Source organism: Tenrec ecaudatus, chromosome 11 (genome assembly GCF_050624435.1).
Source record: "Tenrec ecaudatus isolate mTenEca1 chromosome 11, mTenEca1.hap1, whole genome shotgun sequence".
NCBI lineage: Eukaryota > Metazoa > Chordata > Mammalia > Afrosoricida > Tenrecidae > Tenrec > Tenrec ecaudatus.
Window position 1 is genome coordinate 83097410 of NC_134540.1, and position 23588 is coordinate 83120997.

The 23588-nt window shown below is 41.4% G+C and overlaps 1 protein-coding gene and 1 pseudogene across 1 annotated transcript; both read left to right on the plus strand.

The window, feature by feature from the left end:
* Positions 1-1022: 1022 nt before the first annotated feature.
* SULT1C2 (sulfotransferase family 1C member 2) lies at positions 1023-22941 on the plus strand. Its single transcript, XM_075562582.1, has 7 exons — positions 1023-1167; positions 1689-1814; positions 11795-11892; positions 18595-18721; positions 20307-20401; positions 20563-20743; positions 22829-22941. The coding sequence occupies exons 1-7, from the start codon at positions 1023-1025 to the stop codon at positions 22939-22941; spliced, it is 885 nt and encodes a 294-aa protein (XP_075418697.1).
* Positions 13876-15163, plus strand: LOC142460794 (elongation factor 1-gamma pseudogene; annotated as a pseudogene).
* Positions 22942-23588: the final 647 nt, after the last annotated feature.

Consider the following 23588-nt stretch of genomic DNA (forward strand, 5'->3'; position numbering starts at 1 on the left):
GAGTCTCCATCTCACGTTGTGAGAAGTCAGCATGAAAAAAGGACTTGCTGAAAGGGGACACCCAGTTCTGGTACTTAATCTACAAAGAGCCTGGGACAGATTCTTTGATTCGCTTTCCAACAATCATTTACTGTTACATACTCATTAAGGATCATTTCAGCTCTACAGTTATGATTCAGGGCAAGGGAGTAAAGGTAGAGATTCGGGCGAAGCATGTGCAGAGTCCACAAAAACACCTAGGGATTACATTTCGCAGAACCTCGGCTGCCCCATGGAGGTTCCTAAGAATCTTGGTGGAGGGGAGGGACTCATAAAATGCTTAGTAATCATGCAGGGGACAAGAAATACCAAGGCTGCAGTGCTGGCTGGTATGGTTTGCTTCCTCTTGGGAGTTTTTAAATAAAATTCTCTTGCAATACTCTATGTCTTCCAAAAGCAAATATTTCTCTTGGTAAGAAAGCATTGAATTCCTGCAATGGTTAGATCACTCTATTTTGGAGGTGTTAAAATGAGTGGGTGAAGGGAGATGTTGGAGAGTGTAAGACATGAAAAAAAATAATTTATAAATTATCAAGAGTTCGGGAGGGAGGGAAGGAGGGAGGGAGAATGGGGGAGGGAGGGGAAAATGAGGAGCTGATACCAAGAGCTCAAGTGGAAAGAAAATGTTTTGAGAATGATGAGGACAACAGATGTACAAATGTGCTTGACACAATGGATGGATGGATGGATTGTGATAAGAGTAGTTATAAGCACCAATAAAATGATTTTAAATACACACACACACACCCCTCAGTCCAAGACATGGGAGATTGAAGTGTTTACATCAAAGTACTAATGACAATACTAAGCTCTTATCATTAGCAATCATAATGAGTAATAGTAATAAATGCCTTCTAGAATCCCAGTGACCAATAGTCAGTAGTAATAGTGGCCCATTCTTCCAACTGTCCTCATTTCGTGCCTTTAAACATTCTGTGTTCACAGCCCTCGGTGACTCGCAGTGCTAGGAGGCCAGTGGGAGCATGGCCACAGACTTGAGTAAACCGAAGCAGCTGAAAGAGATGGCAGGGATTCTCCTGTCGGCAGCCGCTGTGGACAACTGGAGCCCGATCCAAAATTTTGAAGCCAAGCCAGATGACCTTCTTATCTGTACCTACCCTAAATCAGGTGACTGGAGGAAGGGTCAGCAAATACTTTTGACCCATTGAGTCAGCGACAGCTTTTCCTATAACTTAAATTTCCCCTTGGTAACGTGTTTCCACTTATTCAAGTGAACGTGCTCTTGCTTATTGTTCTATGAGAGTATTTGCTCTTAATATACCTGGCATGCCTGAGTTTAACCGGGGACAAATGCAATGGCTTCACAGTGCTCAGACAGCCTGGGTTAAGGCGTGACCCGCCCTGGGTGGGCGTGATGTGGGGCATTGCCTCTACTGCTTCTCTTCACAGCTGTCTCCAAGGCATTAAAAAGGAGTAGGAGGAATCTCAGACCCTGTGGAGACCCAACATTTATCTCCAAAGGCTGAATTTTTCCAACACAGCTGTCCATCTTTCATGACTCACAAGAATCTGACTTCAGGGGAGGTGACTTAAGTACATGCAGTCTCCACTTTTTCTCTGTTGAATCAAGAATCTTCGAGGCAGATGATTTAGCAAGTTTCTGCTATTTCTTTCCATCTGAACCACAGGGACAACATGGATTCAGGAAATTGTTGATATGATCGCAAAGAATGGAGACTTGGAGAAATGCCAGCAAGTGATCCTTCAGCAGCGCCATCCTTTCCTTGAATGGACAGGTCCACAGAAACCTTCTGGTAAGAGTTACAGTCTGTATCCTATAGAGGAAAGAACTAGGAGGCAAAGGGCATTAGTAGCGGTCTAAATACAGGCATGTACATATATAAGCATATATGTACATATATGTATGTGCATATATTTATAGGTTTAGTATTTAGATAGCAGATGGATACTGGCATTCCATGATGCGCACCTTCCCAACAAATCGCTAAAGACAAAGCGGGTACATAAGTAAATGTGAAGAAAGCTGATGGTCCCTGGCTATCAAAAGATATAGCATCTGGGGTCTTAAAGGCTTGAACATAAACAAGTGGCCATCTAGCTGAGAAGCAAGAAAGCCCACATGGAAGAAGCACACCAGCCTGTGTGATCATGAGCTGTCAATGGGATCAGGTATCAGGCATCAAAGATCAAAAAATCATATTATGAATGAAGGGAGTATGGAGTGGAGACCCAAAGCCCATCTGTAGGCAACTGGATCTCCCCCCCCCCCGCCCCCTACCCCCCGCCACTTACAGAAGGGTTGTGGGAAGGAGATGAGCCAGTCAGGGTGCAGTATAGCACCGATGAAACATACAGCTTTTCTCTAGTTCTTTCATGCTTCCACCACACCACACCCCCACTATCATGATCCCAATGCTACCTTACAAATCCAGCTAGACCAGAGAATATACACTTGGTACAGATCAGAGCTGGAAACATGGGAATCCTGGACAGATAAACCCCCCAGGACCAATAATGAGAGTAACGATACCAGGAAGGTAAGGGGAAGGTGAGGTAGAAAGGGGGAACCAATCACAATGATCTACATATAACCCCCTCCCAGGAGGATGGACAACAGAAAATTGGGTGAAAGGAGACATCAGTCAGTGTAAGACATGAAAAAATAATAATTTATAAATTATCAAGGATTCATGAGGGAGGGAGGGTGGAGGAGGGAGGTGGAAAAATAAGGAGTTCATACCAAGGGCTCAAGTAGAAAGATAATGTTTTGAGAATGGTGATGGCAACAATTATACAAATGTGCTTGACACAATGGATGTATGTATGGATTGTGATAAAAGTAGTATGAGTCCCAATAAAATGATTTTTTTTTTAAGAGAGAGTTGGGAGTGGGGAGGGAGGGGGGAAATGAGCAGCAGATATTAAGGGCTCAAGTAGAAGGCAAATATTTTGAGAATGATGATGGCAACAAATGTACATATGTTTTTGACACAATGGATGGATGTATGGATTGTGATAAGAATTGTATGAGCCCCAATAAAATGATTTAGAAAAAAATAAGAGAGTTACAATCATGCCCACTTCTTTCCCCTCTTTCTCAAGCTTCTCTCATTCTTTCTATGTCCCTTTCGTCTCTGCTTTGCTCTTTCTTCATCTTGTTTCTTTCTGTTTTTCTGCCCTCCTTTTTCTCCTCCTTTTTCTTGATTCTGCTCTCTCCCGTCTATTGCCACATGTTCCTTCCTCTGTTCTCTCAAAATATTATCTAAGATTTTGGAGTAAAAATGAATCACACAACCAGGATATAAGTTAGCGCTAGATTCTGCCTTGTTTTCTTCTGGAAGACTCCCTCAGGTCAGATGCACTGTAGAACACAAAAAGAAAGAACAAAATAGTGTCTGAGCAATTCATACCCCTCTTTTTACCTTATTCCATCCATTAACAGCCTAATACTACCAAAGAACCAGCAGCTCCATGGGGCAAAGATGACAGAATTTAATCCTGTAAAGATTTAAAGTCTCAGGAACCCAAAGGAACAGTTCCACTCTACCCTGATAGGGTCCCCATGAGTCAAAAGCTACTCGAAGGTGGTGGGCTTGTTGTTTTTAACCAGGGAAGTGCCTGAGAGTTGAGAAAGTATGTATTGCTCAGTAGCGTGACATTCTTGAGGGAACGCAAAACCTGGATGATTTTTCTCCTCAAAAGGACAAGCAGGAAGGCAAAATAAGACGTTCCAGGTGAATGGAAGTTACAGCAAGCATTTGGCAAAGACCACGTTGAAGCAAGGCTCACTTTGCTATGTTTCAGTATTGCACAAACAAGTGTAATGAAATATAGAAACAAGTAGCTGGAGCGATGAAAATATTGTTGGTACAACTCTAACATTAAAGGTCAGAGCAATTGGCTGACAGAGGTCTGATGAATCTCTAACAAGTGTCCTGAGACATTTGCTTTAGTTACTGTTCATTCAAGAGCAAGTTTCAGAGTCTCTTCTGGCATCTATTTGGATTTTTTTTTCTTTCTCGTCCTTTTACTGGGTTTTTGTTTTCATCATGTAGGATGTTGGTGGTGTCACCCCCCAGCTCCTTAGATCTTCTATTGTTACTGTTCAGTGCATCAACTCCGTGCTGGAGATGTTCTCAAAAGCCACAACGGATTGACTCAAGATGATATTTTGGCTTTTGTAGCTTTGTTTTCCATTTCTTCAACTTCAATCTGAACTCACATATGAGTAATTGATGGTATCTTCCCCTGTCATCCCCTCATCTCATTCTGAGTGCTGCTACTGAGTTTCTCTATCATCTCTTCCCACCCATGTAGTCAATTTGATTCCTGTGTGTTTCCTCTAGCCATGTCCATGTGTACATGTGACATTTATGTAAGTAAAAAAGTGTGAGTGCACTGAAAAAGTCATTGACTCTGAAAAATTCCACCTTTCAATCTCCATCACCAATGTCATATTTTTAAAAACTGATCCTCCCCCTTTATTCCAACTTTTTCATTCCAATCTCTAATAATGGTTATTCATCTTGATTATATGTTTGATCCATTTCGGACTAAAGAATTTGGTAGAATTTTTCAATTTCTTCATCGCTAGCTTTAGTGCTACAGTGTAAATTTGAGTAACTGCTGTGTTAACTGGACTTCTTGTAGACTTATAGATATTATCCTATCACAAGCAGCACTATCCTTCAAGAGAGATCTTGAAGTGCTTGACGATGAATGCACTGTCATTCCCCTTGAGTTTGTCATTCTCAGCATGGCAATGCATATGATTATCTGACAACAATGGCCAATACCAGGTCATTGCATCTCACTAGGTGAGAGGCCTAGGAGATCGATCTTTATGCATTCTATTTCCTTTTAAACGACTTCCAATTTTCTTAGATTTTATCCATTACATGTTTTGATTGTTCATGGAAATTTGAAGCTGTTTCTTTTCACTTAAAGTTATGCCCCATCGACAAGGGAAGACCTCTAAATCTTTATTTGGGACCCTAATTTTATCATCACGGGCATCGCTACTTTGAGAAGGCAGCTCAGCCTCAGTCCTTTTTTTAAGTGCTTTCCAACCTAAGAGGCTTATCTCTTAGCCCTATATCAGACAATGTTCCACTACTACTCACCAGGCTTTCAGTGGCTAATTCCTCAGAAGTGGGTAGCCTATTTCTTCTGTTCACTCTAAGTGACCCTGATAATATTAGAAACACTGATGATGTAGTTTCCAGTATAAGAGTAAAAAGCAGGCCACCACAGGATGACAAATTGACAGACAAGTGGTGGTCCTTCCAGGCTACCACGGTTGAAATCATGACCATACCACGAACTCCATGGCTTTAGCAAGTTACTTAACCTTTCTATTTCTTCATCTGCAAAATGTGGTTAGAATTATTCTTCACAGGGTTGTTGTGAACATTAAATCAGTTAATGTATGTAAATAGCTATAAACGATGTCTAACACATAGCAGATATTCTCTACTAGATGGTGTGAATAAACTGCTTCTCCATAAATTCCTTTCCCCCAAGGTTTCATGTGCTCCTGACTCTTATAAGCCTGGATTTTTCTACCTTCTATCCTTGACACCACTGTCTTATTTCTGAGAACTTGGGAGATCAAAGTGAGAGAAAAATACCTAAGTAAGACATCTAATGTGTTATTCAGGTAGCATGAAGTTAACATAAGACACAGAATAGGGAGTAGTGATACCAGAAGAGTAGGGGCAAGGTGGGGAGAGGGAGGGAGAGAGGAAGGGAGAACCGATCTCAATAGATGGACACATAATGGCACACACACCCTTCCAGGGGGAAGAGCAACAGAAACTGTGGGGGAAGGAAGACAGCGGTTGGTGTAAGATATGAAAATAATAATTTATCATTTATCAAGGGATCACGAGGGTCGGTTGGGGGTGGGAAAGAGGAAATGATACCAAGAGCTCAGTAGAAAGTAAATGTCTAGAAAATAATGATGGCAGCATATGTATAAATATGCTTGATACAATTGATGTGTGGATTGTTATAGAGCTGTAAAAGCCACCATTAAACTGATCTTTTAATTAAGAGAACGAAAGAAACAGAATAGCTTCTCTCAAATTCACATCAACAGCCTTAGAATTTTAAGAAAATGAAATGATGATACCTAATATCCTAGTAAAGCAAGTCAAATACAGGCCAAAATTATTCTTGATGAACTACGGTGCCCTGTATCAAAAGAAGTAACATATTATAAATAACTACAGGTTTTGTGGTCTTGATAACGCAATCAGATGAGTTCTGGGTAGTGACTCAGCTGTGAAGTGGTTTTAAATTAGCCAATCCTTATACCACAGAGGAAAGGAGCATCATTGAAGGGAGGCTAGTTTCTGAAACATGCTGATGTGTGTTCGTCAAGTAAGAGGGGATCTAGGATGAGATAACTAATATAAAGTGTTAAATAGGCAAAAAAATCTACTGGCACAGTTTAAAAATTAGCAAAAGACTTGAATAGAATTTCTTTTTAAATATGCAAATAGACAATATGCACATGAAAAGATGGTCAATATCACTAGGTCCAGGGAAATGCACCTCAAAACCATAATAAGATACCAACTTAGACCCCCTAGGATGACTGTGAGAAAAAGAAAGGAAATAAAATTATAAGTGTTGAAGATGTAGGAAAATTAGAACTCTTATGCATTACTGGTCAGATCATACAAAGGTGCAGCCACTGTCAATAACAGTGGGGCAGTTCTTCAAAAAAAATTAAACATCAAATTCTCCTATAATTCACCAATTCCATTTATAAATATATATCCTAAAGATAGGAAAACAGGTGTTTAAATACATACTTGTGCACTAATATTCATAGCAACATTACTTATAATAACAACGAGGTAGAAACAAGTCAAGTGTCCATCAGTTGAATAAGGGAACGACCAAATGTTGTCTATCCATACGATGTAGCATTATTTACCCACTATAAGAAATGCAATGCCTGTAGTTGCTAATATATGAACAAACCTTGAAAATAGTGTACAAATAAGACAGACACAGAAGGACAAAATGGTTTGAGCCCCTTATATGGAACAGGAAAATTCATAAAGGCAGAAAGTTGATGAGTGGTTACGAGGGTTGAGGCGGGGGGGGGGAAGGATTATTATTTAAGGGACACAAGGTTTCTGTTTGGGATGATTAAAAAAAATTGGATAGGGATCATTGTTCTGGTTGTACCACATTATGAATGTGATTAATGCCAACTGAATTGCACTCTCTAAAATGGTTAAAATAGCAAAATTTTCTATGTATAATTTATGAAAATAAAATTTACATATAAAATACCACTGGCCACTGTGTTGTACAATTGTGACCTACCTCTTCTGTCTCCCACCTAGTCTTCCTTCCACTCTTATATCTATAACTAGTTGGAATCATTCCCATAAATATATTCCATCTGTAACTATAAGAGAATATGCTCAAAAAAGAAAACTATCTCTGTGTGTGTAAACTGTATATAAGTAAAGTCTAGAAATTACCTGCTCAGCATGACAAACATTTAAATTCTGGGCCTCATGCTACAAATAAAACTTCCATGATTCTATTTGCCTTCAATAAATGGGTCATCACATGGAAAAAAAAACAAATTCAAATTACATAATCACATCAATCAGTGGAGGCCAGTGTGTTGCATTAGTGCCAAAGAGTCTTAAGAGATATTTTCAGACTATGGTGAGCTAGAAGGAAAGCCTTAATGATTTACTTGAAAAAAAAATCAAAGTCCACATGAAAGAAACACACCAACATCAGTGACTGAAGAACTGTAAATCATATACTCCAAAGCCAAAGGAGGGCACGCTATCAGAGCATGAAGTGTGAGAATCCGGTTTGCAGAAGATTATGGGTGACAGTGGAAGCCCAAGATACATTTGTGAGATCTACACAGGAACTAAGTCTCTTGTGATTTTCTTCTATGCGTAATAGATGGGAAGAAACCAGTTACCAAGCAGTGCATTGGAGAGATGACTGTAGATGAAAATGATAAACCTGACTTGAACAGTTAAAACCTGGTCATTTGCTGACCCCCGATACGTGTTGGGCCTGATCTGATTTTCAACATTTTCTGTGTTTGGGGAGTGGGTTTCATATTGAAGTTTATCTCAGATGCATCTTATCATTGGAAGTAATCCTCTTGAATTTTTGTTATATATTTTTCTGGTTTTCAGTATATGAAACCCAGGATTGATGAACCTATAGAGACAGAAATTAGAATAAAGTTTCCTGGGGGGTAGATTAAGGGGGGGAAGTAAAGGGGAGCTAATATTAAGGAGTGAAAGAAAGAAAATAATGTTTGAAACAGGTGTGGTAGTAACTGTACAATGCTGCTTGGCATGATTGAACTATAGAATGATAGCTGTATTCGCTCCCAATAAATTGGTTTTGAGGGGGGAAAATCAGTCTGCAAAATCCTTATGGATCACAATAGTCCAATCACTCTGTATATGAGCTCACCACTTAATCTGGGGCTGTCAATATTAGCTAACAATACTGTGTGCATTAGCGTTAGCATCTCGTGATATTGTCAAGGCGGTGAGTGGAGTTTGGGAAGATGTGATCTAAGATCAATTCCTTGAGAAAGTGAGTTCTGAAATGATAACGATGTATTGTTATTATCGAGTATATGTCCATCGCACAAGCTCCTGGGGGGAAAATGTTGGTTTTCTATTTAACTGAATAGAACATTACAAAAGGCAGCTCGAGAAGACAAAGCCAAATATAATAATGACGTAAGCATGCAAGGACCTAAACATAGAAAATCACCAGAGCACCCTCAGCATACCTGAAACAAAGAATTCAAGAAAAGATTCGACTCAAATTGCAAATTCTGACAGGTTCTATCGGCAAAATATTGAACGATGCAGGAAGCATTGGGAGAAGACAGAAAGAATACACAGAAAGAATTAGTCAACAGTCCACCATTTCAGAAGACAGACTATAAGCAAGAACCAACGATACTGAAAGAAGTTCAGACTGCACTGAATGCATTCGCCAAAAACAAGGTCCAGGAATTCACAAGAATACCCATTGAAACGTTTCAGAAAGCTGAAGGAGCACTGGAAGCACTCACTCATCTCTGCCAGGAAATTTGGAAGGCAGGCCAGCTGACTGAAAGATGTCTATATCTGTGCCTTCCCAATGAAAGATGACCCAACAGAATGCTCACAATACAGAGCTATATCATGGATACCTCAAACAAGTAAAAGTTTGCCTAAGATCATCCAACAACAGTTGCAACACCATATTAACTGGGAACTGCCAGAAGTTCAGACCAGATTCAGAAGAGGATATGGAACAAGGGATATCATTGCCGATGTCAACTGGATCCTGGCTCGAAGCAGAGATAACAGAAAGATGTTTACGTGTGTTTTCACTGACTGGGCAAAGGAGTTCAACTATGTGGACCATAAAAAAAAACCTGTGGATGACCTTGAGAAGAAGGGGAATTCCAGAACACTTCATTGTGCTCATTCAGAACATGTACATGGACCAAGAGGCAGGTGTGGGAACAGAACAAGGGAATACTGCATGGTTTAAAATCGGGGGAAGTGTGCATCAGGGTTGTATCTTCTTATACTTGTTCAATCTATCTGTTGAGCAACTCATCAGAGAAGCTAGATTATGTGAAGACAAGTGTGACATCAGGATTGGAGGGAGGCTTATTAAAACCTGTGGTATGCAGATGATAAAAACTTGTTTGCTGAAAGTGAGGAAGAATTGAAGCACTTGCTGATGAAGATCAAGGATGGAAGCCTTCAGTATGCATCATACTCAGTGTAAGGAAAGATAAAACCCTCACAACTGGACCAATAGGTAACATTATGACAAATGTACCAAAGGTTGAAGCTGTGAAGAATTTTGTCTTACTTGGATCCCTAATCAATGCTCATGGAAGCAGCAGTCAAAAGATGAAGTTGCATTAGGAAACTCTGCTGCAGAAGACTTCTTTAGAGTATTGTAGAGCAAGAACGTTACCTGCTATGGTGTTTTCCATTGTACCATATGCATGTGAAAGTTGGATATTGAATAAGAAGACCATAGAAGAATAGATGTATTTGCACTGTGGGGCTGGAGAAGAATATTGAAAATATCATGGACTGCTAAAAGAGCCAACCAATCTCTATTAGAAGATGTAAGACCAGAGTACTCCTTAGAAGCAAGGATGGCAAGACTTTGTCTTATGTGCTTTGGACGTATGGTTAGGAAGACCAGTACCTGGAGCAGGACATCACACCGTGTTTGGTAAAGTGGAGGGGTGGTGAAAAAGAGGAAAGCCCTTGATGAGATAGATTGCCACAGTGGCTACATCACTGGGCTCAGGCATAGGAACAATTGTGAGGATGGCACAGGATGGTGCAGTGTTTCGTGCTGTTGTGCCCAGGGTCGCTAAGGGTTGAAGTCGACTCAATGGCACCTAACGACAATCACATTTAACTTTGTTCTCCCACATAGCCAAAGACATAAATATTGGTTAAGCAGCCAACTGATGAAGTGATTTAGGCCCTCACATTGATGTCATTTGGCTCAACTTCCAGGGATAAGCTCCTTGCACAGATGAAAATGACAATGACTCCATTTGTCACCTTCTTCCACTGACAACAGAGGGCCTCTCCCACCCAACACCTAGATCCAATGCTCAAGAATGTGAATAGATTCCTTAGGCCATGGGACTCTGTCACCTTCCAGAACCTTACGCCACACCCGAGCAGGTGGGAAGGTCAGTGTGGGAGGCGGGAGGTCACTCCAAAGCATTAATGATTGGTTCACAGTAAAAGTAACTTTTTTAAAACATTTTATTAGGGGTTCATACAACTCTTATCACAATCCATTCATATACATACATCAATTGTATAAAGCACATCCATACATTCTTTTCCCTAATCACTCTCAAAGCATTTGCTCTCCACTTAAGCCCTCTGCATCAGGTCCTCTTTTCTTCCCCTCCCTCCCTGCTTCCCCCTCCCTTCTGAGCCCTTGATAATTCATAGATTGTTATTTTGTCTAAAAGTAACTTTTTGAAATTACTTTAACCTCCCTTTCCCATTATACAGAGGTACTTGTACGCATCAACTAGGCACCAGGGTCTAAGTGTAAGTGTCACCTCGGAGCATGGATGCACTCCAGATCTCTGGAGTTGGGTTAATTCCCAGCACTAACTCTCATCTGCTCACGGTCATTATTTGCGTAAACCTCAGATAACGCAGTGTAACCTACTTAGAGATATTTTTAAAAACCTGTCTTCTAGATCTTTGTTGCTTTTCCCTCTAATCTTGGTTTAACACAAAATTTTCAAAGAACAATGTGCAGTAAGTTTTAAATGAGAGTAGAAATAATCAAATGTCAAAAAAGATATGTATTTATTAAGATGAAATGAGTGAAATATTCACCAGCCTTATGTGGCAACAGGACACACCAGAATTTGAACTGACTGGTTGTCAGGAGAGCCCTCATTTCTAAATGGCTTTGCCTCAAATTAAATGTCACTTTTCCCATGTCGGTTTTTGTCGCTTCATTATGAAAGTGACAGACTTACAAGTACATGAATTCTAAGCTCCCTTCAGACACTGAAGTCCCACAATTCTGTGAAACTGACCGTGGTATCAATGATCCCTTTGTGAACTCCCTAAAGAATACCATGAGGCAAACCCCAAACTAAGTAACTGGTGGGATAGTCTGTTCAAAGCCTAGAACATCAATTCCCCCGGCTGTACTTGTACTATGAGATGTTTTCTCCTGGCATATTTGACAGGTGTGGAAAAAGCCAATGCAATGCCTCCTCCAAGGATATTAAAGACTCACCTTCCTGTTCACCTATTGCCTCCATCTTTCTGGAAAAACAACTGCAAGGTAACACAAAAACCATTTATTACAGCAACAGAAAGGGAAAGTAAGTCTACTAACAACAAACTGAATCAGGAGTATATTCACCTCTTGAATTTTATGTAAGATATGAAGACATCTGGATCGTTAAGAGAGAAACAGAGACATGAAGGAGGCAGTTAGTGCCTGGCTCTTCAAAAAGGTGGGGCGGGGGGGCGGGAGAAGGAATGATGCTGGGAGGTTGAGGTTGTGAGAAGTCTCCTTTTAGAGCAGAGAGGAAAGAGGCAGTGAGATGGAAACATTTCCGAGTTTGTGAAAGGAAAACTGATGGAGCTGTGTTCTTGGAGAGGGCTTTCAGCCTCCACCTCTAGTGGACTGTGTGCTCTTCAAAACAAGGTTTGTATTTCAGTTTTTCTAGTTTCTAGTGACTTGGAAGTTCGTGGCATATAGAGGGCATTGAAAACATGTTTGTTGAACGGGTGCATAAGCAAATGTGGTGAAGGAAGCTGATGGTGCCCAGCTATCAAAAGGTATAGCGTATGGGGTCTTAAAGGCTTAAAGGTACACAAGCGGCAATCTAGCTCAGAAGCAACAATACCCACATGGAAAAAGCACACCAGCCTGTGCGATCACAAGGTGTTGAAGGGATCAGGTATAAGGCATCGTCAGAACAAAAAAAAATCTTATCATAGTGAATGAAGGGGGAAGTGCAGAGTGGAGACCCAAAGCCCATTTGTCGGCCACTGAAGATCCCCTTGCAGAGGGATCTTGGGGAGGAGATGAGTCAGTCAGGGTGCGATATAGCACTGATGAAGAATACAGCTTTCCTCTAGTTCCTACATGCTTCCTCACCCCCACACTATCATGATCTGAATTCTACCTTGCAAGTCTGGCTAGACCAGAGGATGTACACTGGTGCAGATAGGAGCTGGAGGCACAGGGAATCCAGGGCGGATGATCCCTTCAGGACCAGGGGTGAGAGTGGTGATATTGGGAGGGTACAGGGAGAGTGGGTTGGAAAGAGGGAACTGATTACAAGGATCCACATGTGACCTCCTCCCTGGGAGATGGACGGCAGAGAAGGTGGGGAAGGGAGACTCCGGATAGGGCAAGATATGACAAAATAACAATCTATAAATTACCAAGGGCACATGAAGGAGGGGGGAGCGGGGAGGGAGGGGGCAAAAAAAGAGGACCTGATGCAAAGGGCTTAAGTGGAGAGCAAATGCTTTGAGAATGATTGGGGCAGGGAATGTGCGGATGTGCTTTACACAATTGATGTATGTATATGAATGGATTGTGATAAAAGTTGTATGAGCCTCTAATAAAATGTAAAAAAAGAAAAGGAAAAAAATGATTAGGGCAAAGAATGTACAGATGTGCTTTATACAATTGATGTATGTATATGTATGGATTGTGATAAGAATTGTATGAGCCCCTAATAAAATGTTTTTAAAAAATTATCAAGGGTTCATGAGGGAGGGGGGAGCAGGGAGGAAGGGGGGAAAAAAGAGGACCTGATGCCAAGGGCTTAAGTGGAGAGCAAATGCTTTGAAAATGATGTGGGCAATGAATATACAGATGTGCTTTACACAAGTGCTGTATGGATGGATAGTGATAAGAGTTGTATGCGCCCCCTAATAAAACGTTTTTTTTTTAAGCGGAAAAAATATGTTTGTTGAATGAACAAATAGTGGAATGACTGTGGAAGTGAATAGAGTCAAGGATATAAACTGAAATATTGTGCTTAGTTAAAAATGTTTTAAGGATAACATTGTCTATTTAGAGGTGGAACTAAAGGGGGGGAAAGTCAGAAAGTTGTATTTCTAGTGAAGAAGTGGAAAGTTGAGAGGATTCACATCAAGTGATCTGAGTCCAATCTGGTTCAATGCCAGGATTTCCTTGAAGGCAGTGAGTTTGGATTTGGGGGTTCAGATACCCCAGTACCTTCTTGATGTGAAACAACTAAGAAATATTAAGAAAATATACCCCTTTCTCTGTGGAATCACCATGGCGGCTGGGACCCTGTGTACATATCCAGAAAACTGTTGGGCTGGCAAGGCCCTCATGGCCGCTCAGTACAGTGGGGTTCAGATCTGCATGCTCTCCACACCACCCCACTTCCACTTCAGCCAAACCAACCGCACCCCCGAACTTCTCCGCAAATTCCTTGCTGGCAAGGTGCCAGCGTTTGAAGGTGAGGATGGATCCTGTGTGTTTGAGGGCAATGCCATTGCCTACTACGTGAGCAATGAGGAGCTACGGGGAAGCGCCCCAGAGGCAGCAGCCCAGGTGATGCAGTGGGTGAGCTTCGCGGACAGCGACATAGTCCCCCCAGCCAGTACCTGGGTGTTCCCCACCTTGGGCATCACACATCACAACCAGCAGGCCACCAAGAACTCCAAGGAGGAGGTGTGGCAAATCCTGGGCCTGCTGGATGCTCACTTGAAAACCAGGGCTTTCCTGGGGGGTGACCGAGTGACGCTGGCTGACATCACAGCTGTCTGCACCCTCTTGTGGCTCTATGAACAGGTCCTAGAGCCTCTTGCTTCCAGGCCTGTCCCAATACCAACCGCTGGTTCCTCACCTGCGTTCACCAGCCGCAGTGCCGGGCTGTCTTGGGGGAGGGGAAGGTCTGGGAGAAGATGGCGCAATTTGACGCTAAAACGTTTGCCAAGATCCAGCCTAAGAAGGACACCCCTCGGAAGGAGAAGGCGCCCCGGGAGGAGAAGCAGAAGGCCCAGGCGGAGCAGAAAGAGAAGAAGGCCGCGGCTCCTGCCCCTGAAGAGGAGATGGACTAATGCGAACAAGCTCTGGCCGCTAGGCCCAAGGCCAAGGACCCCTTTGCTCACTTGCCCAGGAGTCCCTTCGTGCTGGACAAGTTTAAGTGCAAGTACTCCAACGAGGACACCGTCTCAGTGGCGCTGTCGCATTTCTGGGAGCACTTTGCCAAGGAAGGCTGGTCCCTGTGGTATGCCGGGGCCAGACACTCGTGAGCTGCAACCTCATCCCTGGAATGTTCCAGCAATTGGACAAGCTGAGAAAGAATGCCTTTGCCAGCGTTATCCTCTTCGGAACCAACAACAGCAGCACCATTTCGGGGGTTTGGGTCTTCACAGGCTAAGAGCTTGTCTTTCCCCTGAGTCCAGATTGGCAGGTGGACTATGAGTCTTACACAGGGCGGAAACTGGATCCTGGCATTGAAGAGACAAAGACGCTGGTCCAAGAGAACTTCTGCTGAGAGGGAGCCTTCCAGCACGTAGGCAAAGCCCTCAACCAGGGAAAGATCGTCAAGTGAATGGCCTGCCAGTGGCCCGCCGCCTGCTCCTGTCCTGTGGGGCAATGGATTGGGGGGGGGGGGAGGGACGGGGGTGTCATTAAAGGAAGCTGAGCAGTGAAAAAAAAAGAAAATATAATAGTTTATTTTATTTATCTTTACTTTTAATATCTTTCAACGTGAGTTTAGTAGTGCAGTGTGTTTTTTTATTTATAAGTTTTTATTGAGCTATAATTAACATCAGGAGGAAGATGAGGGTTTCTACTCCCGTAAAGAGTTACAGTCTCAAAAACCACAATGGCGGAGAGTTACCATGTCCTAGAGAGTTGCCATGAGTCAGAATTGACTGGAAAACAGTGAGTTTGGTTTTATAACTAACATATCAGACAATCCAATAGTGTAGTCATAGCAAGAGGACCATGCAGTCATGGCCACAATCAACCCTGGCAACTCTTCTTCCTTCTTGTACCCACGATCTTGCCTCCTCATTTCCCCCACCCTCCCCTCCTATGACCCTAGGAAATATTAATCCAGTTACTCTCTTCCACCCATCCTTGTTTATCTACACAGATAAACATATAAAACACGGGCAAAAAGCAAACAAGGACCCAGCAACAATAGCCATATAAAATAGAGAAAGATCTCAATCTAAGAGAAAGCTCTAGGGTTTCATTTTAAATATTCTACTGATACTCTCTTTAAAAAGCAAGAGGAATCTCTAAATTCAAAGAATGAAGAGGGAGCTAAACCTGATACAAATACGTTGAAATGGTAGTTTTGGAGCATAAGAAATAGGAAAAATGAAGACCTGAAACAGAATATGAAAAACACTCATAAAAATCCAAGCCTACTCCTCTACTCAAAAACTCCCTCAACGCAATGCACACCTTCCCAACATGATCGCTGAAGACAAAATGGGTGCATAAGCAAATATGGTGAAGAAATCTGATGGTGCCCAGCTATCAAAAGATATAGCATCTGGAGTCTGAAAGGCTTGAAGACAAACAAGCGGCCATCTAGTTGAGAAGCAATGAAGCCCATATGGAAGAAGCACACCAGCCTGTGTGATCATGAGTTGTCGATGGGATCAGGTAGCAGTCTTCAAAGACCTAAAACAAAAAATGTGAATTAGGGCGAGTGCAAAGTGGAGGCAAAGCCCCTCTGTAGACAATAGGAAATCCCTTTACAGAAGGGCCCCAAGGAAGAGAGGAGCCCGTCAGTATGCAGCATAGCACCAATGAAACATACAACTTTCCTCTAGTTCTTTAATGTTTCCTCCCCTCCCCTCACCCCCACCACTGTCATGATCCCAACTCTACCTTACAAATCTGGCTAGACCAGAACATGTTCACAGGTACAGATAAGAACTGGAAACAGGGAATTCAGGACAGATAAACCCCTCAGGACCAATAATGAGAGTAGCAATACCAGGAGGGTAAGGGAAAAGTGGGAAGAGAAAAGGGGAACCAATCACAATGATCTACATATAAACCCCTCCCAGAGGAATGGACAACCAAAGAGTGGATGACAAGAGACATCAGTCAGTGTAAGATATGAAAAAAAATTTTATAAGGGAGGAGGGAGATGAGCTGATACGAAGGGCTCAAGTGGAAAGAAAATGCATCGAAAATGATGATGGCAACATATGAACAAGTGTGCTCGACACAATGGTCGGATGTATGGATTGTGATAAGAGCTGTACGCGCCCCTCATAAAATGATTTAAGAAAAAAGAAAGGAAATGCAGGCCTACTAAAGGACTGCACCCTCTGGAGGAGAAACTTGTTCCTAAGATGACTAGGACAAATCCAAACCGCATCCTCTCTGGAAGTGTATCGTGTCAACCTGGCATCACACGACTCACAACTGAGCTTGCCAGCCGAAATTACAAAGCACACAGAGGTACAAGGCACTATGGGAACGGGTCTGCAAAAAGAACAAGGGGCATAATTAGACTTCAATCACTTCCAAAAATACATCGACAGATGTCAAGAATAAAACATCCAAGAATGTTTAAATTGTGTGAAGAAATAAAAGATCAAATAAAAAATAAAGTAAAATATAATTTTAAAATAAAATTGGTAAAGCTTTCATAACTGAGAATTATATAAATCATGAAAAAACCCTCAAGAATATGTTACATTTCAGAACAAAGACAGCTGAAGAGAAAATTAGTGAACTTGCAGAGCAAGATGGGATGGAGAAAGACTTTTGACTAGCAGTAAGAAATATAATAGGGAGAGAAGAAGAAAATTTTTATTATAAAGTAACAATGAATAGATTTAAAAGCTTAAAGAGTTAAGTGGACCTAATCAATGTTTTAAAAAAACTTTCCTCACTGATGCATTGGAAAACTGGAGACTAAACAAAATAGGTATTCAGATTTGGGAAACAGGAGCAAAAAAAAAAACACCTTTACAGTAGAATTTCCCAACGTCCAAATATTTACATGGAGGGCTGAATAGTTTGGGTCTGAGCTGCCCTGTGCATATGAGATATTTCAGCAGCATCTCTAATACCTGGACTCTATTCAGTAGATGCCAGTACCAACTCCCCCACTCATGACAAACAAATATATATATCTACATTATCACCATCTCCAGCTTTATAAAATCACACCGAGTTCACAACCACAATTTTAGAATGAAAAACAGCATGGCACGGAAATGGCTTGCCATGAATCTGAGTTTGAAAGCCAAAAAAACATCAAGTCAAACTCACTGCCAGAGAGCCGATGCCAACTCAGTGCCACCCTTAAAGGTCAGGGCAGAGCTTCCCCTGTGGGATTCTGAGACAGTAACTCTTTACAGGAGTAAAAAGCCCAGGCTGTCTCCCAAGGAGCAGCTGGTGGTTCCAAACTGCTGACCTTTCAGATTGCTGCTCAAAGTATAAAAACTATGCCCAAGTTGGAAGTCAGTGAAGTTATATTGGGATTGATAGCATGAGGTAGAATATTAATTGAGTAAGTAGGAGGCAGGATATGTAAGTCTTTTTTGTAAGTGTAAGTAAAAGGCTCTGAGGATGGAAGGATATTGGGTCCTGATTGGGGATGGAAATAATAGAGATAAATAGACTAGGGGAAAACAAGCTATGGTCTTGTGCTATGGTCCAAACTGTTAACTGTGAAGACATGTTGCTCTTCCAGGAATGCAAGTTGAGGGTGGTTTAAAAAAAGGGGGGGAGGGGTGTCATAAGCTGGCATGCAGAAGTTTCTTAGTGAGACAACACATCATAAGTTCTAGAGCAAGACTGTGTTCCTGATAAGGAGTCAGGCATGACTGTGACCTGGCTCCAAATAAAGAACAAACTCATCAGGCCACCAAGCAGAGAGAGATTTCACTTCACCATCGAAGACGCGCTGAGCTCGATGTGTAGGGTGGATTGAGCTATGTAAATTTTGTAAAAGCCCATTTTGCATGCAATGTGTCACCAACCTCTCCTCTTACCTCAAAGTTCATTTATGTAGCTCGAAATGCCAAAGACTGCATGGTTTCCTACTACCATTTCTATAGGATGAGTCAAACCCTTCCTGATCCTGGTACCTGGGAAGAGTACTTTGAAACCTTCATCAGTGGAAAAGGTAAAGGAAATTCTTCACACCTTTGGGTTCTCTTCCTACTCTAGCTTGGGCTGAGTCTGGGGAATTACACTTAGCATTCTGGTTCCCTACAGTGTCGTGTGCCGCATTAGAGCTGTCTCGCCACAAACGAGGATGGCTCGGCAAGGTGTGAATGGATAACGTGCTCTATTGCTAAGCAAAAGGTTGAAGTTTTGAATCTCCAAGATGTACTGCAATTCACTTCCAAAACTTCAGTTATTGAAAACTCCATTTGACACAGTTTCTTGCCTGGCACACGTGGGGTGCCCATGAGTCAGAACTGGCATGATGGAGACTGGTCTGGTGACCAACCATGACTGCGATAGCAAGTTGGCTGCTTTCATAGTACAACCACAGAACCCTTAGAAAACAACTTAGACCTGAGCTGAAAACCCTTCCTCTGGTTACCAAATCTAGAGTTGAGGCACATTTCAAAGGATGCTCCCTTGCCCAGTATTTGGCCATGTGTGATTGTGTACAATAAGCATGAGGCCACATTTAGGCAATAATTGGGACAATCAAAGAAAGCTGATGGTGCCCAGCTATCAAAAGAGATAGTGTCTGGGGTCTTAAAGGCTTGAAGGTAAACAAGCGGCCATCTAGCTCAGAAGCAACAAAGCCCACATGGAAGAAGCACACCAGCCTGTGAGATCACGAGGTGCCAAAGGGACCAGGTATAAGGCATCATCAGAACAAAAAAAAATCTTACCATAGTGAATGAGGAGGGGAGTGCAAAGTGGAGACCCAAAGCCCATTTGTCGGTCACTGGAGATTCCCTTGCAGAGGGGTCTAGGGGAGGAGATGAGCCAGACAAGGTGCGATGTAGCAACGATGAAAAATTCCTCTAGTTCCTAAATGCTTCCTCCCCCGCCCCCCACCCCAACTATCATGATTCAAATTCTACCTTGCAAGTCTGGCTAGAACCAGTGGATGTACAGGTACAGATAGGAACTGGAAACACAGGGAATCCAGGGCAGATGATCCCTTCAGTACCAGTGGTGTGAGTAGCAATTCTGGGAGGGTAGAGGGAGAGTGGGTTGGAAAAAGGGGGAACAGATTACAAGGATATACATGTGACCTCCTCCCTGGGGGACGGACAACAGAAAAGCGGGTGAATGGAGACATCGGACAGGGAAGGATATGACAAAATAATAATTTATAAATTAATAATTTATAAAATATCAAAGGCTCATGAGGGAGGGGGGAGTGGGGATGGAGGGGAAAAATGAGGACCTGATGCTTAAGCGGAGAGCAAATATTTTGAGAATGATGAGGGCAATGAATGTACAGGTGTGCTTTACACAATTGATGTATATATGGATTGTGATAAGAGTTGTATGAGCCCCTAATAAAACGATTTAAAAAAAGAAAAAAATAATAATTGAGACAAATGACCCAGTCTGCATGACTGCCCAAATCAAAGAGATCAGCCCTCTAGACATTTGTCTTACTCAAAAATTTGTTTTTGTAACTCTCCAGTGCACTTCAAGAAAAAAACAATCTTCATTGTTGGAAATGTTTATAAAGTGCTGATGTAAACTGTTCTTTCCCTTTGTATCCGGTACAGTGGGTTGGGGTTCCTGGTTTGACCACGTGAAAGAATGGTGGAAGATAAAAGATAGATACCAGACTCTCTTCCTCTTCTATGAGGACATCAAGAGGGTGAGTAACGGGCCCTCAGCAGAATCACTGCAGACTAGATACAAAGAAAGGAGTTGTTGTTGTTGTTGTTGTTTTCAGGGATATAGTTTGGAGAAAATATCCTGAAAATTTTACTTATGTCCTTCTGATATGCCCTCCATTCCAATTCCATGTTATCACAGAATCCAAAGCAAGAAATTCGGAAGGTGATGCAGTTCATGGGAAAGAACCTGGATGAACCCCTGCTAGATAAGATCGTCGAGGAGACGTCGTTCGAAAAAATGAAAGAAAACCCCATGGTGAATCGTTCTACGGTTCCCAAATCGGTCATGGATCAGTCCATTTCGCCCTTCATGAGAAAAGGTTGGTGGAATCTATTTGTCAAATAGTTCGCTTTTCTAGTAATAAACATCCTACCTCTTTGTAAGAAGATGCTAGGTTTTTATTATTTCCAAGACAATGCTTTTTTAATATTCTTCATAATATCTACTGCTAATGATCATGATGCAGAAGGGAGCTCCTTGAGGTGTTGGTCCTGGGTATTTGGTTGCCAGGAACCAAGAGTCACTTGAGCTAGCTCCAAGAAGAGGGTCTTCTTATGAAGATTCGTACACGGTGAAAGGGAAAGGAAATCCCCATCAGAGCTATGAATAGGAGCCACTTGTGGTACAGATCTCATAAACACACCTGAATCTAAGAAACCCAAGACCTCTATCTCAGGGGTTTATGATACTTTGTTCCACTTCGTCACCGTTTCTGTGACTCATCTGCTGTTGATCTTTCTCAGCTGTCCAAAATCCTGATTCTCCACCCAACATACCTTGTCTCTATTTCATAGCCTCTTCTAATTTAGTATCTGCTCATAGCACGTGCTTGACCATTATCCAAATCCACTCTACCCAATGATTTTAATGACAGCTACTGCTGAGAACTTTCTCATCACCTTAATATTTCTTAGTTCCAGTTCCTCACAGAAGAATCCTAATCACCCTACAACCTAATTTTTAATTGAAAAGGCAATCCATGCTCATTGTAAAATAATGAAATCAATATGCAGGTAATTTTGTATCTTCGCCAAACACTGTGCCCCAGAAGTAATCACCTAGTCCCCAAAAATGTTCTCCCTCTTTGTTCTAGAAACACAGACTTTTCTTTTGCACAATGGAACCTGGATCCACAGGCTGCTCTGAGTTTTTTTTCCTTTGTTTGTTTTCACTCATCACTGTATTTGCTCCACTGTATTTTCAACTCTACAACCATAGCATCACATACTATCCAACGAAGCACACGGTATAAGAACGTCCGAACAAGAAAGAGTTCTTCCCTTTCTTTTTCCAACCCCAGATCCTCAATAGTAAGGGTCTCAGGAGTGGTCCTTCTGACCCACGTGTAACTACATTTCGGTTTTCTTTCACATAGCTATACCTTCCTTTCCTCAGATTTATGCAAACACACACAAAAAGATCTATTGTTGATGAAAGCTGGCTCTCTAAGACGCACTGTCCTTTATGTGGTTATACAACACCCTTTAGCTTAACAGGACATCAAGCATCCCTTCAGGGCACTGTATAGAGGCCCCTCTAATCCACGGTTGGTCGTGGTCCCGTATTATAATACAATATGAATGCATCATCATTGAGCCAAACATGCTCCTAGTGATAGACTCTATGGTTACTGTCATTTTCAATATTTTTCTCCTTATATACAAAGCTAAAGTAAACATCTTGTTTACTTTAATAAAATGTGACAGTTTTATTTTCTGTTGAATAGTTTCCAAAGGAAGCATTGGAAAGAAAAAAGATATCCCACACACCCCTTATTATTATTTTAATAATTACTGCTTGGAGAAAATAGTCTCGTTCATATTCTCCATTTCTCATATTGAAATATAATTTACATATAACATGCACAAATCCTAATGTACAGTTGTATACATTTTGATATACATATGACCAGCACCTACTCAAGATAATAAATGTTCTAATAGCTCAAAATGTGCATATTTCTTTCCAGTTAATCTCTAACACCAGAGAAAATCACTGTTCTGATTTCTGTTACTATAGATTGGATTTCCCTGTTTTTGGACTTTTTAGAAATAGAATTTCATTGTACGCACTCTTGTGTCAGGTGTCTTTTGCCCGACACCATGTCAAACTGCCATTTGGCTATGTGTCAATAATTCATTCCTTCTCATTTCTGTGTAGCAGTCCATCATGTGAGGACACCTGCCTGGGACCAGGTTATCCCGTGGGTCAGTTAGTCATCTGATACAGGAGCCCAATCTTGCAAAGAGCACCTTAATGTTTCTTATCAGCGCAGAGAGCTGCAGCTTGATTAATATCCACTTTAAGAAGAAGTTGATAAAGTCATGTATGGCCCAAGATAGTAATTTATTATGGACTACCAACTTTTTCCATTAGAAAATGACACCCTCTCTGGTCTCTTTAGGAACTGTGGGAGATTGGAAAAATCACTTCACTGTGGCTCAGAATGAGAGGTTTGATAAAATCTATAAGGAAAAGATGGAAGGAATCTCAATAAACTTCTGCACAGAATTATGAACAACATCTAAATAAAGGAAGACAAGAATGGAGAAGCTATCTTCAATCTTTCAATCCCAATCAAAAGAATGCTTGAACAGACCTTATGAGTGTATGAGGGAATTTCAGAAAGTTAATGGGAAAATTCCATGATCTTTCATTCAATTTTTCCACAAAATTTTTGAAGCTCCCTCATATATTATAATATGAATTCTGTGATTATATTAGTAATAGGTAATAACTTTATTTTTAAAATCATACCCAATGCCTATTTTACAACTATTCTTTCTCAACATGAAAAATAAGATAGTTTAATAAACTAAACAAAATATAAAACTTGAGTACTGAAAGGTTATTTTTATTTCCATTATTTTGGCAAAATATATTTTAACATCCTAGTCTATGCAATACTGATACCCTGCATATAATTACATAAATATTAGGTTGTGTTCTTATTAATAACATGAAATTTCTGAAGCATTTGTATGCCTACCACACCTTTGCATACAAACAACTGGATGGGGTATTTTCAGCTTAAATATAATGTCCCTTCAAAACTATCACTGTGAGGAATCTTCAAAGAATCAGAGGATATGAAGATTAAGCACAATCAGTGACCTTTATCCTCTTAGCAAGAGAGGTAGTCCCTGTGATCTGGGAAGAGTGGT

What these genes read in the sequence shown, in the direction of transcription:
- SULT1C2 (XM_075562582.1), top strand. Translation starts at nt 1,023, where the DNA reads ATGGCCACAGACTTGAGTAAACCGAAGCAGCTGAAAGAGATGGCAGGG. An exon ending in TCTGGAAAAACAACTGCAAG is followed by an intron (nt 11,893 to 18,594) that starts GTAACACAAAAA and finishes CTTACCTCAAAG; the next exon opens with TTCATTTATGTAGCTCGAAA. An exon ending in TCTATGAGGACATCAAGAGG is followed by an intron (nt 20,402 to 20,562) that starts GTGAGTAACGGG and finishes ATGTTATCACAG; the next exon opens with AATCCAAAGCAAGAAATTCG.